This window comes from Oncorhynchus gorbuscha, linkage group LG10, assembly GCF_021184085.1.
Source record: "Oncorhynchus gorbuscha isolate QuinsamMale2020 ecotype Even-year linkage group LG10, OgorEven_v1.0, whole genome shotgun sequence".
NCBI lineage: Eukaryota > Metazoa > Chordata > Actinopteri > Salmoniformes > Salmonidae > Oncorhynchus > Oncorhynchus gorbuscha.
In genome coordinates, this window is record NC_060182.1 from 69,404,087 (window position 1) to 69,422,348 (window position 18,262).

Genomic DNA, 18,262 nt, shown 5'->3' on the forward strand with positions numbered 1-18,262 from the left:
CTCTCTGCTTCCTCTTCACTGCTCTTTATACTACAGAGCAGGCTGGGGAAAGTTGACGACCTCAGAAGTCTGAGCCTCTTTGTAAAACGGATAAAGCTCATGCTCCTCTATTAAATAGGACCAGTTTTACCGTCTCGTCTCCACCCACTCAACCACATAGACAGCTTGTGAATAAATCATATTAATCTATAGAATGATTAAGCAGACCATGAATAATGACTTTTTATACATTGAGAGAATCCCCCCGTGAGACATAGGCTTTGTCAGACATTGGATCTTAGAGCTGTTTTGCTTGCTGTGTTTTTTTAGTCTGGACAGTGAGACCACATAAGCCAAAACCAGTTCAGTTATTCGTTTAGGCAGTTCAATATGGCCCTCCGCAAAATTACACAACTTCATGCCAAACCTCCAGCAAACCTCTAAATACACCACTTTTGGTTGAAACAAATACCACGAGCTTAAATGTAATTTGGACAGTGGTGCCACCCACCTATTATCTCATTACTACCCACAACACAAAACAATTGAATGTGGTTGAGCGAAGATCCAAGGATAGGAGGAGAGAGCGAGAGGGCCCTAGCAGAGATATCGACAGTGTCTTCGCTTGGCGGGCCTCCAGATCTGTCCTGTTGCGTAGGGTTCAGTTAATCACACTTTGTCAGTGGTTAGCTATGCTCATTGAACTGTGGTGGGCATCCACTGAAGGCCCTGGTGGTGGTGGTGAGCTGTGCTGTAGCTAGTAGTGCTGCTTTGAAGTGTTCACATGCCAAGCCTTTTGTATGTCTGTGTGGTCAGTAGAGCATGTCATCGCTCCAATTACTGTTTATTGTGGTGTGCTAATCCATGTGAGGAAATTATTCCCATGATCAAAGCTGATGTCATTGGCACTGATTGTGAAATCAAAGTGGATTTGGGGTTCTTTGGGTAGTTGGTGCTGTTTTCTTTGTAACTTGTAACTGTTGTCAGACAGTCTCGACCTTGTACTATCCAGTCTCTGTCTCTAACTCTGTCTGGACTTGCTTTTATCTCTCCTCTCTCTTGCTCACACACTCATCACTTCCTCCATTGACGAAATTGGCGAAATTCCAGCCCGTCCGCCTGCGGTTTGGTGTGGGTGGGTATCGTTTGCTTGCCGACGGTAGGCATGCGTGTTTCTCTCAGGTGTCAGATTCTCACCCACTCTGCAACCACGTCATTTCTATGTGGAAATGTGCGTAATAACGTTTGAGACGTTGATCAAGGGGATTTCAACCTTTATTCACCCAATCAAAAAGACAGCCGGAAGTTTGTTGAATTCCCAATGCTTTCAACCATTTAAAAGCACAACCAAATTCCAATAGAAAAACAACGTCTGATTTAGCTGTGTTGTCACTGCGCTTTCAACCATTTTAAAAGCACAACAAAGTTCAAAAGGAAATGCAATGTCAGCTATCTTGTATGTATACAACAATTTCATGTGTTATGACTGTGCTTCATCTAATGGCACAACTAAATGACCTGGATTGCAGTTCACGTTAAATTAAAAGTACATCGTGCAAGTGATCAATGCCGTTCAAGATTCTGAGCAGATTATTATCGCAATCGTGAAGATTTCCACAGACCTGCGAACTTTGCATGCACACTTTCTCTGATGACATTGGAAGACATTTATAGTTACAATAAACTCACTGTGGCAATTGATGAGTTACTAATTTTAAGGTTGAATAAATACTGTTACATTAGTTTGTAATATGGCCTTAACTTTAGACTATTTAATGTATTACATAAGTAATATTGAATTATATTTCGTTGACAACGCAACCAAATATGAACATTTAAAGGGCATGTATCTAATGCTTGGATAGTTTCATCTGACCCACTGGCTTGATCATATTCATTGACTTTTATTTTTGGTTTAGTTGGAGCCGTGAATCCAACATATCATTAGTTAACTTGTCGACAAGTAAATAGGCTATTTACTGTATTGCAAAACTGATATTGAATCGTGTTTGGTTGTCAATGCAACCAAATATTAACATTTGAAGGAGATGTAGGCTAACCCATGTATAAAATTGAGGACACCGCCATGCAATCTCCATAGACAAACATTGTCAGTAGAATGGCCTTACTGTAGATCTCAGTGTCTTTTCAACATGGCACCATCATAGGATGCCACTTTCATCAAAGTCTATCAAATTTCTGCCCTGCTAGAGCTGCCCCAGTCAACTGTAAGTTCTGTTGTTGTGAAGTGGAAACAACTACGAGCGGGACTGCTGAGTGCTGAAGCGCCTAGCGCGTTAAAACCGTCTGTCCTCGATTGCAACACTCACTACCGAGTGCCAAACTGCATCTGGAAGCAACGTCAGCACAATAACTGTTTGTCGGGAGTTTCATGAAATGGGTTTCCATGGCCGAGCAGTCGCACACAAGCCTAAGATCACCAAGCGCAATGCCAAGCTTTGGCTGGAGTGGTGTAAAGCTCGCCGCCATTGGACTCTGAAGCAGTGGAAATGTGTTCTCTGGCGTGATGAATCATGCTTCACCATCTGGCAGTCCGATGGACGAATCTGGGTTTGGCAGATGTCAGGAGAACGCTACCTGTCCCAATGCATAATGCCAACTGTAAAGTTTGGTGGAGGAGGAATAATGGCCTGGGGCTGTTTTTCATGGTTCGGGCTAGGCCCCTTAGTTCCAGTGAAGGGAATACAATGATAGCATACAATGACATCCTAGATCAGGGGTGGCAATTCCAGTCCTTGGGGGCCTGATTGGTGTCACAGTTTTGCCCCAGCCCCAGCTAACACAGCTCTCCAATAATCACCTAGTCATGATCTTCAGTTTAGAATGAAATTTGATTAATCAGCTGTGTTTGCTAGAGATGGAGAAAAAGTGTGACACCAATCATGCCCCTAAGGACTGGAGTTTCCCACCCCTGTTCTAGATTATTCTGTGCTTCTAACTTTGTGCCAACAGTTTGGGAAAGGCCATTTCCTGTTTCAGCATGACAATGCCCCCGTGCACACAGCAAAGTCCATGCAGAAATGGTTTGTCAAGATCGGTGTGGAACTTGACTGGCCTGTACAGAGCCCTGACCTCAACCCCATCGAAAACCTTTGGGATGAATTGGAATGCAGGTTGCGAGCCAAGCCTTTCAGTAAGAGATGTTCGACGAGCAGGTGTCCACATACTGTTGCTCATGTAGTGTACATTTTCTTCAAATGGTTAAATTTGGCTGCGTCGAAAACCAGAAATAATTAAATATCCAGTTTGTTTACAAATGAATAATTGACATGTTGGATTCACGTCTCCGTTAAAACATCAACGTTAAAGAATAGGACTAAATCATATCAAACTTTTAATGCACTTTAACTAAGGGGGTGAGGGGCGAGTTAGAGAAACCCTACAGTACAGTAGGAGGTGCTGCCCAGCCTGTTTTTTTCCTGATAGTGGATATAACGTTGAAGATCTGACGTTGTTTCCAGAGTACCAATTCAACAGGTTGGTCTATGTTGAAAATGAATTACCACGATGACATAATCCTGCGGTTGACACCCCCAAAACAATAGTTTACGTTGATGACTTTTTGACAATCCAATGCATTTCCCACAACAATTTCACGTGCCAATGCATTGACAAATTCTGTTGAGACAGCGTTAGTCTGCCGTCAGCTGCACAGAGGCAGTAGGCAGAGAGTGAGTGAAGACGAGGGTGTATATGGGCCTCTACTGCCTTGTCTTTTCTCGTGCCTCTGCTCTGTTTTGGTGGGCTGCAGCAATGGGTCTCTCATCACAGTGGTGGCTGACTCAGACCTATACCTCACCTCTCGTTTTCCCTGTACTCCTCCTACCATTCTCGGAAGGGAAGTAGTGTGGGAGAGAGTATATTGCTGGGGAGTGTTTTTCTTTCAAAGCTATAATTCTCTCTGCTCAGTTGGTGCATGACCTCTTGGTCCTGGCTCGCTGTGGAGGAGTTTGTGGTTGAGCTGTGAGTTTGTTTTCTGTTTTAGTCCTTGTGAATACGAGGCTAGCCAGTGATGTTGGTTGCGTATCATTCTCTGGCAGCTCATCTGTCAGACAGAAGTCATCTGCTGTGTCAGGTGCATGTCATGTTAGTCAGGGGATTAGAGCTTGACTCACTTGATTAGACACACTTCATCATGTCCCAATGTTTGACTCACACACGACATGGCCTTTTTTGGATTGTCCCATTTTGCCTTCCTTTGCTTATCTCTCTGATTATTTATCCTCTTCTCATCCCTTTCTAATGCCTCTAGGACAGTGCTTACCAACTCTGGCCCCCCAACAGTACACATTGTTATTGTAACCTGGACAAACACACCTGATTTAAACTTGTCAACAGATCATCAAGCCCTCAATTCATTTTTTAAAACCTTTTTTTTACCTTTATTTAACTAGGCAAGTCAGTTAAGAACAAATTATTTTTTTTAAATGACGGCCTACCCCAGCCAAACCCTCCCCTAACCCGGACGAAGCTGGGCCAATTGTGCGCCACCAATTGTGCGCCGCCCAATCACATCTGGTTGTGGTACAGCCTGGGATCAAACCAGGGTCTGTAGTGACGCCTCTAGCACTGAGATGCAGTGATTTAGACCACTGTGCCCCCCAGGAGCTCGGGAGTTGAATGAGGTGTGTTTGTCCAGGGCTACAACTAAACTGTACTTGGAGGTACTGGAGGACCAGGGATAGGAAACACTGTTCTAGCACACACCTTCTCACCCTCTCTCACCCCCCCCCTTTCCCATCTCTCTCTCTCCCCCAACCCCTTTCCCATCTCTCTCTCTCCCCCACCCCCTTTCCCATCTCTCTCTCTCCCCCCACCCCCTTTCCCATCTCTCTCTCTCCCCCACCCCCTTTCCCATCTCTCTCTCTCCCCCAACCCCTTTCCCATCTCTCTCTCTCCCCCAACCCCCTTTCCCATCTCTCTCTCTCCCCCACCCCCTTTCCCATCTCTCTCTCTCCCCCACCCCCTTTCCCATCTCTCTCTCCCCCAACCCCTTTCCCATCTCTCTCTCTCCCCCACCCCCTTTCCCATCTCTCTCTCCCCCACCCCCTTTCCCATCTCTCTCTCCCCCACCCCCTTTCCCATCTCTCTCTCTCCCCCACCCCCTTTCCCATCTCTCTCTCCCCCAACCCCTTTCCCATCTCTCTCTCTCCCCCCACCCCCTTTCCCATCTCTCTCTCTCCCCCACCCCCTTTCCCATCTCTCTCTCCCCCACCCCCTTTCCCATCTCTCTCTCTCCCCCACCCCCTTTCCCATCTCTCTCTCTCCCCCACCCCCTTTCCCATCTCTCTCTCCCCCACCCCCCTTTCCCATCTCTCTCTCCCCCACCCCCTTTCCCATCTCTCTCTCCCCCACCCCCTTTCCCATCTCTCTCTCCCCCACCCCCTTTCCCATCTCTCTCTCTCCCCCACCCCCTTTCAAATCTCCATCTCTCCCCCACCCCCTTTCAAATCTCTCTCTCTCCCCCACCCCCTTTCCCATCTCACCCTCTCTCCTCCACCCACTTTCCCATCTCTCTCTCCTCCACCCCTTTCCCATCTCTCTCTCTCTCCTCCACCCCCTTTCCCATCTCTCTCTCCCCCACCCCCTTTCACATATCTCTCTCCTCCACCCCCTTTCCATCTATCTCTCTCCTCCACCCCCCTTTCCATCTATCTCTCTCCCCCACCCCCTTTCCAATCTCTCCCTCTCTCCTCCACCCCCTTTCCCATCTCTCCCTCTCTCCCCCACCCCTTTCACATATCTCTCTCTGCTCCACCCCTTTCACATATCTCTCTCCCCCACCCCCTTTCACATATCTCTCTCCCCCACCCCCTTTCACATATCTCTCTCTGCTCCACCCCCTTTCACATATCTCTCTCTGCTCCACCCCCTTTCACATATCTCTCTCTGCTCCACCCCTTTCACATATCTCTCTCCCCCACCCCCTTTCACATATCTCTCTCTGCTCCACCCCCTTTCACATATCTCTCTCCCCCACCCCCTTTCACATATCTCTCTCTGCTCCACCCCTTTCCCATCTCTCTCTCTCTCTCCCCCACCCCCTTTCCAATCTCTCCCCCCTCTCCTCTCTGTGATTCATTAGGTCCTCTTAGTGGCTCCTACACAATCAGGGTCAGCATCTTATCAAAGGCCTCTCTGTACTGGAGATGAGGCCCAGTCTTCCACAGGACAGAGGGAACTTTGTGCCAGCTGACCACAGCCCAGTGGGCCTGTTGGGGGAGAGAAGTAGGGAGACAGGGAGAGGTAGGGAGGCTGAGTGATGCCTCTTTAAGAGTTGTGGTGTGGGCCAGGCAGTCCCATTCAGTGAGTCTCACTAGGCCAAGCAGCTAAAGTTGAAGTGATTACAGCTTGTAGGCCAGGGATTCTGCTTTATTCTGCTCCATTGTTGAGGGCTTTGTTAACACTGAAGCAGGGCACTGGGAATCTGCTGCCACTCTGTTCATGGAAACAGCTAGAGGTCTCCTAGGCATTCCCAGACATGTTGTTGGTTCTCTCATGGGGGCATAGCTTGGCCTCCATGGGACTCAGGCCAACCAACAGGAGTGTGCCTCTCACCATTATAAGCTGGCATCAGTGAGCCCTGGCTGGGAGTTGCCTGGGTAACATATACACTACTGAATGTACCCTCACAAGGAAATGCTTTTAGCGGGAGCTTTTAGAATACCTTGGAAAAGTGCAAGGTTCTCATCTCAAATGATTCTAATAATAAATTCTAAGTGCTAAGTGTTCTCGCCAGTGGCTTTGATGTTGTGTTCTTAGTAACTGGGTCTGTGTATCTGCTTAATAACACAGTAGACTGAAAGCACCTGGCTGTGCAGATCACTCATAAGGCTATATTACCCTAGCTGGCACAACAAACCCAACCCCTCCTAGTCTCCCCAGTGGCAGCCGTGATGACATGACCCCTGTCTCTCTCTCTCTGTCTGAGTGGTGCAGCCTAATACTCATTTGTCCCCAGGCCCAGTGGAGCAACTGGGAGGTCAGAGTCTCAATTACAGGAAGTTAACCTCACTTAGTCAACAGGCTTACAGTGCCTCGACATGTCCCACTGACATGCTAATATACAGTACCGATAGGGAGTTGGGAGCCAGAAGCAGAAGCTTCATTCACTTTCCCCCAGTTTTTTTCCTCCTCAGTTCTCTTCACATTCTCAGGCTCTCTCTACCCCTGGCTAAAGTCTGAAATTGAGGTTGTGTTAGGAAACGTGAGCATAGCATTATGCATGTTACACACACACCGGTCCCTCAAAATGTCTTTTGGAAGCCAGATTAAGGCCTGTGGCTGTGTTTCGGCTGCGGTGGCTGTGTGTGTGTGTTATGGTTCTATTTATCTGTCCCTGTGGACTCTGCTCTGTGCAGGCGGCGGGCCCAACGCTGCAGTGATTGAAATGCGGAGTGCAAACAGGACAAGGTTTAGCCCTGCCGTGGCTAAGTGTCCATCCATTATAGCGGCGCGCCAGCTGCACAGCCCCGGCCCAGCCAGGAGGAAGGAACCTCTGCTCTTCATGCACCGCGAGCGCCACCAACCACAGTCTCCATTACCCTATTTATTATAGCTTGGATTTCATCATTCATGATTCACGACGACTTACTTAACAGTCGAATGTGAAACTGATGCGGAATCATGAACAATAATGCCATTATGTTATGATGAATTAAGATGCTATTTTTGATCCTTTTCGTAGACTGTCTGGTGCAGGAGCAAATCGCAGTGCATTTTGAGATTTGGATATGAAGCCTGAAATGGAGCGAGTCTACATCAGTCCGATCAGTATTCATGTTCTGATTAAAAAGTCAATGAAACAGTGTGATGTCCAGTTTGTTTGGTGATTTGTTTGTTTAGAATGGGAATGATTTATCTCAATCTGTCTGCAAGCATTTACACTACTTATGCTAGATCCAATAAGATCATTAAGCACATCAGGAGGGAGGCTCAGACTGGTGCCCTGGAGCACTAGGCACCCCGGAGGAACTCTAGTGCACGGGTCGGCAACAGACAGGCACGCAGGCCAAAACCGGACCCCCAAAGGTTTCAGCAACAACAACAACAAAAAGACTCAAATCAACAGGAATTCAGCAACAACATTCGTTCACCAAGTATTCCCACGAATTAAAAAAAAAAAAGAGACTTGATCCCTGCCATAGAATATTGCCTATATTTGTTTTGGTTCCTAATGTACTGTATTTTATTCACAATATTTCTATTGGTGCAGAGTGTACGTATGGCACTCCTTTCAGAGTGACAATTTAACCCATCTCCCTGGGGTCACTGGCTTACAGTAGCAACACTGATGGCTCCTGGGTAATATGGACTGGTTGTGTGGATAGAAATCTATTTATTCATTTATTGTGTTTGGAGATTCTTAGTGGCAGAAGCATTTTATTTATACTGCTTTTGATTTTCTTTCAGCTTGTAATCATTTCTGACACATTTTCAACTTAACATGCTTAGAGAACGTGTTCCTATTTCTGGTGTCTCATCAAGTAAATCAATTCGCATACATGTCAATGTCCATTTCCCCTGAAAGTGGGACTGTTTTGCATGTATGAAATAGTGTATGTGTCTGTGTGAAGCAGTTTTCTCTGATGTGTGAATGTGGCATGGAGAAATGCAAGCCCATCACAGCATTGACAGCCAGTGGCTAATGTGATCACAGCTTGTGTGCTGCAGGACTGACTGTGAGGAACCGTAATCTCTCCCAGTGTCTTGCTGCCAAATTGGCTCAATCTGCCAGGGAGAAACATCAGAGTTCTCTGCTGTCGGCTTTCGAAGGGCCTTTTTTTTTTTTAAAAATGTGGGTTCAGGATGTTTGATCCAGTAAACTGTATCTCAGCACTTTGATTTGGTGAGCCTGCTATCCATAGCATGTGAAGGGACTTCATAGGAATCACTAGTCCTGCGTCAGTGCCATAGAGAGAGGGGAACCAGAGCCCTGCCTCCCAGCTGAACACACTAGCCTATATCGATCAGATAATGTACTCTGGACAAGATTCGTTGATAGATCAAAACCTCACATTTTGTTTTAAGACTTGATATATAAATAGATAATAGTGCATTCTATTGGTTTATTGAATGACCTTATAGTCTACTTTGGGAGTTTGTTACATGAATGTAATGATTAGGTTGAAGGCATAATTCTGCTCCGGTTGGATTTGGCTGAACTGTCATGTTTTCCCCAGATGTTTATGCTGAAATTGGTTTGAAAAGTAGAGCCATTATATGAAATTGAAATGTCAGTGACTTTTTACCGTGTCAGTTTGCCGGGAGGCGAAAATCACATCCAAAGATGACTCTGCAGGCCTGTTTGTGAAATCCAGATATCCCTTTCAATCCTGAAGAATAGAAAATGTCTGTAAGGCTGTCCTGGAGTTCCTAAAAGCATCTATCTGACTGACTCTGCCGATCATAAATACCCCCCCCCCGGACATGTCGGGAGAAAGTACGTCCGGAAAACCCAGAATTCTGAAAAGACAGAGGCCATTTCTAATTTAGCAAATGCCTCGAGAGAAAAAAGCAAAACATTTTTATTAAGAATTTTGATTTGGGAAATACATTTGTTCTGCAGCCATTTCCTCCTCCCACACAGTCAGTCAGATGATTCAAGTTGGAGAACATTAGCTTGCTTACTCAAGGCCCAAAGGGAGATTAACTAATTAGACACAGTCCAATAGTTTCCACTGTGCTGCCTGCTAGTCTGCAATAAAAGCTAGGAGCATGAGAGAGCCACATCAGTAACAGGACAGTGCACACAGCCAATTATCAGGCAGGTAGCCACTGTGTCATTGTCTACCTTTCCAGACCAGAGCTATTGGTTTAATTTTCAACACCAGTTAAGCAGCTTACATTCCCCAACTGTTTCCACTCTTCGCCTGGTTAGAGAAAGTTGGTGTTAATATGAAATGAGAGGGTATGCAATTATTGAGTTTACGGTATGTTCTAAAACCAAACCTATTTTCAGGTTGTAGCCAGTTGGAGTGAGATGAGAGCCCAGTGGAGTAGCAGACACACTGAGCATCCAGCCTAGCCATGCCTTGCTGCTGAGTGCCCTGGTGACCAGCCCTGGCCTTGGCACCATGACCAGTCTGAAGCGCCCACCCATGGAGCGCGTCGTGGGGGGCTCTATCCCAGCCATCGACGAGTTCTACACCCGCCACCTCCGCCTGGCCAACGGAGGGGCACGCATAGACAGCGCCCACCCTCCAGGGGGCCCGGGGGTGCCTAAAATGGGGGTACGGGCACGGGTTGCCGAGTGGCCCCCGAGGAAGGACCTGGGTGCTCTCTGGCAGGCTACCACAGAGCCAGAGTCCCCTGCCTTAGTCGGAGGTGGGCAGAGCCACCTGAAACTAGGTCACCTGATGAGCCCCCAGGACGCATCCATGCTCCGCAGCATCCACAACACACTGAAGAGTAAAACCCAGGGGGCCAGCTACAGCCCAGACAGCCGTTACCTGTCCCCCACAGACTACAGAGTCCCCTCCCACAGAAACATCCGCCGCATCCGCCAGCGCAGCAACAGTGACATCACCATCAGTGAGCTGGACGATGGCGGGGACAGTGGGGAGGAATTGGGCCCCTCAGGGGCCAAGTGGTCCCCACTGCACAGAGAGTATGGCAGCACCTCCTCTATAGACCAGCACGGGGTGTCAGGGGAGAGCTTCTTTGAGATGCTGAAGGGCTACCAGGGGGACAAGCCTGACCAGCGCAGCCCTGCACCAGACAGACTAGAGGACTTGCTGACTGCTGGGCTCAAGCAGGCCTCCATAGAACTACATGAGGAGACTAGTGAGAGCCAGACATCCAGCAGAGTCAAGGAGAGAGAGAAGCCCCCAAAGAGACGCTCCAAGTCAGAGACAGGGGGAGAGTCTATATTCCGTAAACTACGCAGCGTGAGGGGGGAGTCGGACTCACCACGGGCCGGCTCTGATGCTGAGGACGGTCGGTCAGAGGACTGGGTAACCCCCCTCAAGCCATGGGTGTGCCAGAGGGGCTTCTCCCACTACGACGTGCAGAGCATGATGTTTGACCTGAATGAGGTGATCCAGAGCAGGCAGATGGCAGCGGGGAAGAGGAAGAACACCACCACAGGGGCGTCTGCTGCAGCTGCAGCCTCCAACACCTCCACCGTGTCCTCCACCCAGAGCCTGGCCTACAGCTCCCCCGCTGGCAGCCAGGAGGAGCTCAGTGCCGGGGCCAGGGACAGCCCCAGCATGGGCACCGGGGACGAGCAGAGCAACGAGATGCTCCTCAGCTGCCCCTGCTTCCGCAATGAGATTGGGACCAACGGAAAGCGCACGGCGGGAGCCGGGCCCCCCAAACAAGGGAGTGGCGGCTCGGAGACCCTGGGAAGCGAGGGCAGTCAGTTTGAGTCGTCCCTCAGCTCCCACTGCACTAACGCTGGGGTGGCAGTGCTAGAGGGGCCCAAGGACAGCCCCAGTTCCCTCAGTGACAGAGGCAAACACTACATCGTAGAGCATGTGGACCTGGGAGCTTACTACTACAGGAAGTTCTTCTACCTTAGAGGTGAGACGCAGCTGAACATACACTATGTATCCTCTCAAACGTATTCAGTTACAAACATTATACAGTACATGAAGTACTATAACACTAGAATGTGTAACATAAACAAATAGTCCTACACAGCCCACTGTGTAATACAGTTTCCAAATTCAAATGCATGAAGTGTATGTTTATACATAGCTGTCTACTTCCCTTTCTCTCGCTGTCTCTTGCTCTCTCTCTTTCTCTTTCTCCCATTTTCTCTCTCTCTCCCTCAGAACACTGGAACTACTTTGGAATGGACGAGGCTCTGGGTCCGGTGGCTGTGAGTCTGCGCAGGGAGAAACAAGAGGAGCACAGAGAGCACGGCCAGCAGTACAACTACCGGGTCATCTTCAGAACATCAGAGGTCAGACAGCTAGCCTCCGGCCTTTACAACTGCTCTCCCTGGACCATGCAACGTATAACAACGTTAGCAGTTAATGATCCTGCTAGATAGATTGAGATTTCTGGAATTGTTATCAAATCCAGTCACGACGATTGTCTGTAGATTTGTTTTTCTGTAGATCAGTAAGTCTCCCCTGTGTCTGTCTTCCTGGTAGTTTCACAGTAAGACTAGCTGGAGGTGAAACTCAGCTCTCCATCCCTCTCTGCTGATTATGTAAGACGCCCAGAGGGCATCAGCTGTTCCCTCAGATCAGCACTGTGTAAAGAAACTATAGAAAATGCTCTCATCCTCCTCACGTCTCCATGGCCTGTCAATGCTACACAACCTCAAACCACTATAGAGAACTCTCCTTTCACATTTCACTGGAAAATCATTTGCTTCATTAAGTTGGAAGGTTGTGATTTTAGTTATGGACTGCGACACAGCACCGTTACATTCCCAGCTAGAGATTTAAGGCACCTGCCCTGGAGTGTCCAGAGATGGTTGTCTGGGGGGTTTCCCTGGGTTGGAAGGTGGCCAGGTGTGGGTGAATAGACCCTCCAGCTCTGTGTGAGACACCCCGGGACCCCAGGTCCCCAAACCTGGGGAACACTGTCCTTTTGTTACGGCCCTCTCCTAGGAGTGTGGGAGAGAAAATTCCCCTCCGTTCCAGCTGTATATGATAGCAAGTGATTGAGTTCATGGCCTCTGCTGAACACAATGCAAACTCTGTGTACATATTATGCGTTGCTGAACAACCCCAACCTCAGCTATCTGCCCCCAGGCCAAAAGTTTGATTCATAACTGTACCTTGTTCTTCTCTGTTGTTTTATGTCAGATTCCTTTAGATAAATAGTTATGAACTTACTCAGGAGAAGTTGTGTTTGGGAAGCAAAACCGACATGTTCATTTTGGCAATCACTTTGTTCCATCTTGATGTGGAAGTTCCATGGACTGGGGATTCCTGAGGCACATTCCTCCTCTCACACCTCTTTCTCTTCCTCTCCTTCTTTTCATCCCTCCATCCAGTTGATCACACTCCGGGGGTCTATTCTGGAGGATGCGGTGCCCTCATCCTCTAAGCATGGCACTACCCGCGGGCTGCCCCTAAAGGAGGTTTTGGAGCACCTGCTTCCAGAGCTGGATGTGCCCTGCCTCCGCTTGGCCCTCAACACGCCCAAGGTCACAGAACAGCTGATGAAACTGGATGAGCAGGGGGTAGGAGGATACATAAACACTACATAAAACACTCCCTGAAGAGACCAGCCTTGCTATATGCTGTTATTGGGCCAGTTATCATATTTCATAGCTATTTTGATTGGCACTATATGTTGGCACTATATCATGCTATAAAATTAGGCTTGTCTGATCTCGTATAGTTTTTGCACTGTAAACATTTTTTTTACGTGAAATCTGTCACTCTCTCTTCTCTCTCTCCCCCTCTCCCTCTTCCCCTCCCCTCCTCACTTTCTCCCTCCCCCCCTCACTTTCTCCCCCTCTCTCGCCCTCCTCCTCTCTAGCTGAGTTTCCAGGTGAAGGTGGGGGTGATGTACTGCAGGGCTGGGCAGAGCAGTGAGGAGGAGATGTACAACAATGAGACGGCGGGCCCTGCCATGGAGGAGTTCCTACAGCTGCTTGGGGAGAGAGTCCGCCTCCAGGGCTTCACCAAGTACCGCGCCCAGCTTGACACCAAGAGTACGCTCACACACACACGCTCACACACACACGCTCACACACACACGCTCACACACACACGCTCACACGCACACGCTCACACGCACACACACGCACACACACACACACACACACACACACACACACACACACACACACACACACACACACACACACACACACACACACACACACACACACACTAGCAACGGTAGTCAAAATTGACAAAAGGTCAAAAATACAGTTCTGATGAATGTAACAGCAACATAAGAGTAAGATGCTTAACTATTTTAGACTTTTAAAAATCCATCAAATATGGACCTTCTTATCAAAATTGTATAATGAGAGAAAGAAAATCTATGGAATCGAGAAATTTTGGTGGGACTTCAGGTATTCAGTTGAAGGTTAGATATAAAATGTTTTCTTATTTGAAATGACACATGCCAAAAGTGTTTAACCATATATAGCCCTTTTATGTTTTGTTATTATATTGCTAGAATAATAAAGTTCGGAAATAACAACTCATTTGCATATACGTTGCATTCGGAAAGTATTCAGACCCCTTGACTTTTTTCACATTTTGTTACATTACAGCCTTATTCTAAAATGGATTGAATCATTTTTTTTATCCGCATCAATCTACACGCAATACCCCATAATGACAAAGCAAAAACAGGTTTTTAGACATTTTAGCAAATTTATTTAAAGTTCAAAACTGAAAATCACATTTACATAACTATTCAGACCCTTTACACAGTACTTTGTTGAAGCACCTTTGGGAACGATTACAGCCTCAAGTCTTCTAGGGTATGATGCTACAAGCTTGGCACACCTGTATTTGGGGAGTTTTTCCCATTCTTCTCTGCAGATCCTCTCAAGCTCTGTCAGGTTGGATGGGAAGTGTTGCTGCACAGCTATTTTTAGGTCTCTCCAGAGACGTTCGATCGGGTTCAAGTGGCTCTGGCTGGGCAACTTAAGGACATTCAGAGACTGTCCTGTTGGAATGTGAACCTTCCAACAAGAAGTCCTGAGCGCTTTGGAGCAGGTTTTCATCAATGATCTTTCTGTACTTTACTCCGTTCATCTTTCCCTCGATCCTGACTAGTCTCCCAGTCCCTGCCGCTGAAAAACATCCACACAGCATGATGCTGCCACCCCCATCCTTCACAGTAGGGATGATGCCAGGTTTCCTCCAGATGTGACGCTTGACATTCAGGCCAAAGAGTTCAATATTGGTTTCATCAGACCAGAGAATCTTGTTTCTCATGGTCTGAGAGTCCTTTAGCTGCCTTTTGGCAAACTCCAATCGGGCTGTCATGTGCCTTTTACTGATGAGTGGCTTCCGTCTGGCCACTCTACCATTAAGGCCTAATTGTTGGAGTGCTGCAGAGATGTTTGTCCTTCTGGAAGGTCCTCCACAGAGGAACTCTGGAGCTCTTTCAGAATGGCCATCGGGTTCTTGGTCACCTCCTTGACCAAGGCCATTCTCCTCCAATTACTCAGTTTGACCGGGTGGCCAGCTCTAAGAAGAGTCTTGGTGGTTCCAATCTTCTTCCATTTAAGAATGATGGAGGCCACTGTGCTCTTGGGGACCTTCAATGATGTAGACATTTTTTGGTACCCTTCCCCAGAGCTGTGCCTCGACACAATCCTGTCTAGGAGCTCTACAGACAATTCCTTCCACCTCATGGCTTTGTTTTTGCTCTGACAGGAAGTCAGATGAGGAAAATGTTGATGAGGAAAGTGTTTTATGTAATCCATTTTAGAATAAGGCTGTAACATAACAAAATATGGAACAAGTCAAGGGGACTGAATACTTTATGTTCCTAATGAGAGCATACCACCCTGCATCATACCACCCTGCATCATACCACCCTGCATCATACCACCCTGCATCATACCACCCTGCATCATACCACCCTGCATCATACCACCCTGCATCATACCACCCTGCATCATACCACCCTGCATACCACTGCTGGCTTGCTTCTGAAGCTAACCAGGGTTGGTCCTGGTTGGTACCTGGATGGGAGACCAGATGCTGCTGGAAGTTGTGTTGGAGGGCTAGTAGGAGGCACTCTTTCCTCTGGTCTAAAAATATGTGATTGGGGACACTGCCCTGTGTAGAGTGCCGTCTTTCGGATGGGACGTTAAACAGGTGTCCTGACTCTCTGAGGTCATTAAAGATCCCATGGCACTTATCGTAATAGTAGGGGTGTAAACCCTGGTGTCCTGGCTAAATTCCAAAGCAGTCACTCATACCATCATGGTCACCTAATCATCCCCAGCTTACAATTGGCTCATTCATCCCCCTCCTCTCCCCTGTAACCATTCCCCAGGTCGTTGCTGTAAATGAGAATGTGTTCTCAGTCAACTTACCTGGTCAAATAAATAAATACAACTTTCCAAGTGCACTGTGCATGTGGGCATTAATAAATGAATTAGCATGAAGTTGCTCTATCCAAACAGCTATTTCTAAGGTACCACCCCAAAGAGAATTTGTAAATGCCCCACAATCTCCTGTCAACATCACCATGGCTTTTACCCAAATATGTGCAACATTACTTATTCATGATTGTCATCTAGAATATTATCTACAAGGCAGAAATGTTTTGTGTCAAAATAGCACCCACTTGAAAATTAACCAATGTGTATTTATTTGACAATAGGGGAAATTGCGTGATTGAATAAGATATGTGGATTTTTTTTGTGTCGGCTTTCTTTTCTGCGTGACAACTTTGTATACGTTATCATCTAATCAAACATCAACCTTTTTTTATCCCACAAAGGGAAGACTAACTGTAAGTAGACCAGTTTCTCTTCTCTCTTGTCATGTGGTTGCCGTGTCAGTGCGTTTAATCCCCATCGGCATATCAACTTTATAAACACATGGGTCAAAACCTTTTTGTCTTCAATTTCTGACAATACCCCCATCCTTACGAGACATCGTTTCACACTTTTCCTTAACAGTGAAGTCCAGGAGAAAAGGTGGTAATAGGATGAATATTGTCCATTTTTATTTTGAAATCAATCAGTGAATTGACAGTTAGTTGACAAATAGATTATCCACTTCTCAAACACAGCCAAATGATAGCTAAAGAGAGGAGTATTCTCAGGTGGGCGTGGCTTGTGCCTTGCTACACACACACACACACACACACACACACACACACACACACACACACACACACACACACACACACACACACACACACACACACACACACACACACACACACACACACACACACACACACACACACACACACACACACACACACACACAGTGGTGTTTAAATAACCTTGGGGACACATACACACACACACACACACATACAAACACACAGTGGTGTTTAAATAACCTTGGGGACACACACACACACAAACACACAGTGGTGTTTAAATAACCTTGGACACACACACATACACACACACACACACACACACACACACACACACACACACACACACACACACACACACACACACACACACACACACACACACACACACACACACACACACACACACACACACACACACACACATACAAACACACAGTGGTGTTTAAATAACCTTGGGGACATACACACACAATTGATTCCCATTGAAAGCAAAGCACAGACAATGCATTTAAAAGTGTGATTGGCCTTTTTTATTTGACCAATGATGTAGCATGACAGGCTCCTGTGTGGGAGCCTTACTGACCCTCTCTCTGACCTCCTCACCCCAGGTCTCACAGCTGTAGAGTCTGCTGAATATTTGCTGTAGGCGGTGCTCTGATCTGCCTTGTGTGTTATCAACAATAGGTTTGGGGTAATCTCTGTAATCCAGGAAACAGGTTTTCCTCTCCTGTCTCTTGCAGGTTTTTAATGTGTGTAGTCCCTTTTTACTTAATGTAGCCTGTTTGTCTTTCAAATCTCTCTGGTGTATTGAGGACTAAATCAGGTACACAATGGCTGGCCCACACGCTCCACTACACCCTTTATGTTCCTAATGAGAGCAGAGCAGGAAATGGCAGCTCATCGCAATTATGCACTTAATTACATTAGGCTATTTCTGGCACTTCCTCTATTCATAAGCTCAATGAATATGAACATTCCTCTTTTGTCCATACATTTTAATTGTGGTGGCTGCCTGGGTAATCTTGCACCCAAAACCAAATCAGTTACTGTCATGAGAGGCAAGCGCATGGGTACCTCTGCTCTTAGGGTTATAGTGGACTGGTTGTGGCATACTCTTTACAATGCTACATTTTTAGATGTAGTATTTTTGAGCAACAATACAGTATTCTCGATAGTGCTCTACCTGTATTACTACAATTATTTGTTGTTGTTTTCCCACCACACTATGTTGGCAGACATTGGTCAGGCTACACTAGCATGGCTTATTGTATGGGCTATGAAACAGGAGACAGTCTGGTACATAAAGCACTGAGCAGATAGGTTGCCGGAGGACAGTTGGGTTGCAGTAGCAGTACAATGGGACCTTATATTGTGGTGCTCCTCTCCCTTCCTCCAGCTGATTCCACTGGCAGCCACTCCCTGTACACGGCCTACAGGGACTATGAGATCATGTTCCACGTGTCTACCCTGCTGCCCTACACACCCAACAACAAACAGCAGGTACGGAAGGGCTCTATGATATCACATAATACATGAA

At 47.0% G+C, this 18,262-nt stretch overlaps 1 protein-coding gene across 1 annotated transcript in view; it reads left to right on the plus strand.

Moving 5' to 3' along the window:
- LOC124046439 (signal-induced proliferation-associated 1-like protein 1) overlaps positions 1-18,262 on the plus strand; it is a 91,734-nt gene that overhangs the window by 39,795 nt on the left and 33,677 nt on the right. Inside the window, 5 exon segments of the mRNA XM_046366799.1 lie at positions 9,962-11,523; positions 11,778-11,908; positions 12,956-13,144; positions 13,447-13,621; positions 18,122-18,225. Coding sequence (XP_046222755.1) covers positions 10,077-11,523; positions 11,778-11,908; positions 12,956-13,144; positions 13,447-13,621; positions 18,122-18,225 — 2,046 coding nt within the window. The 5' untranslated portion in view covers positions 9,962-10,076.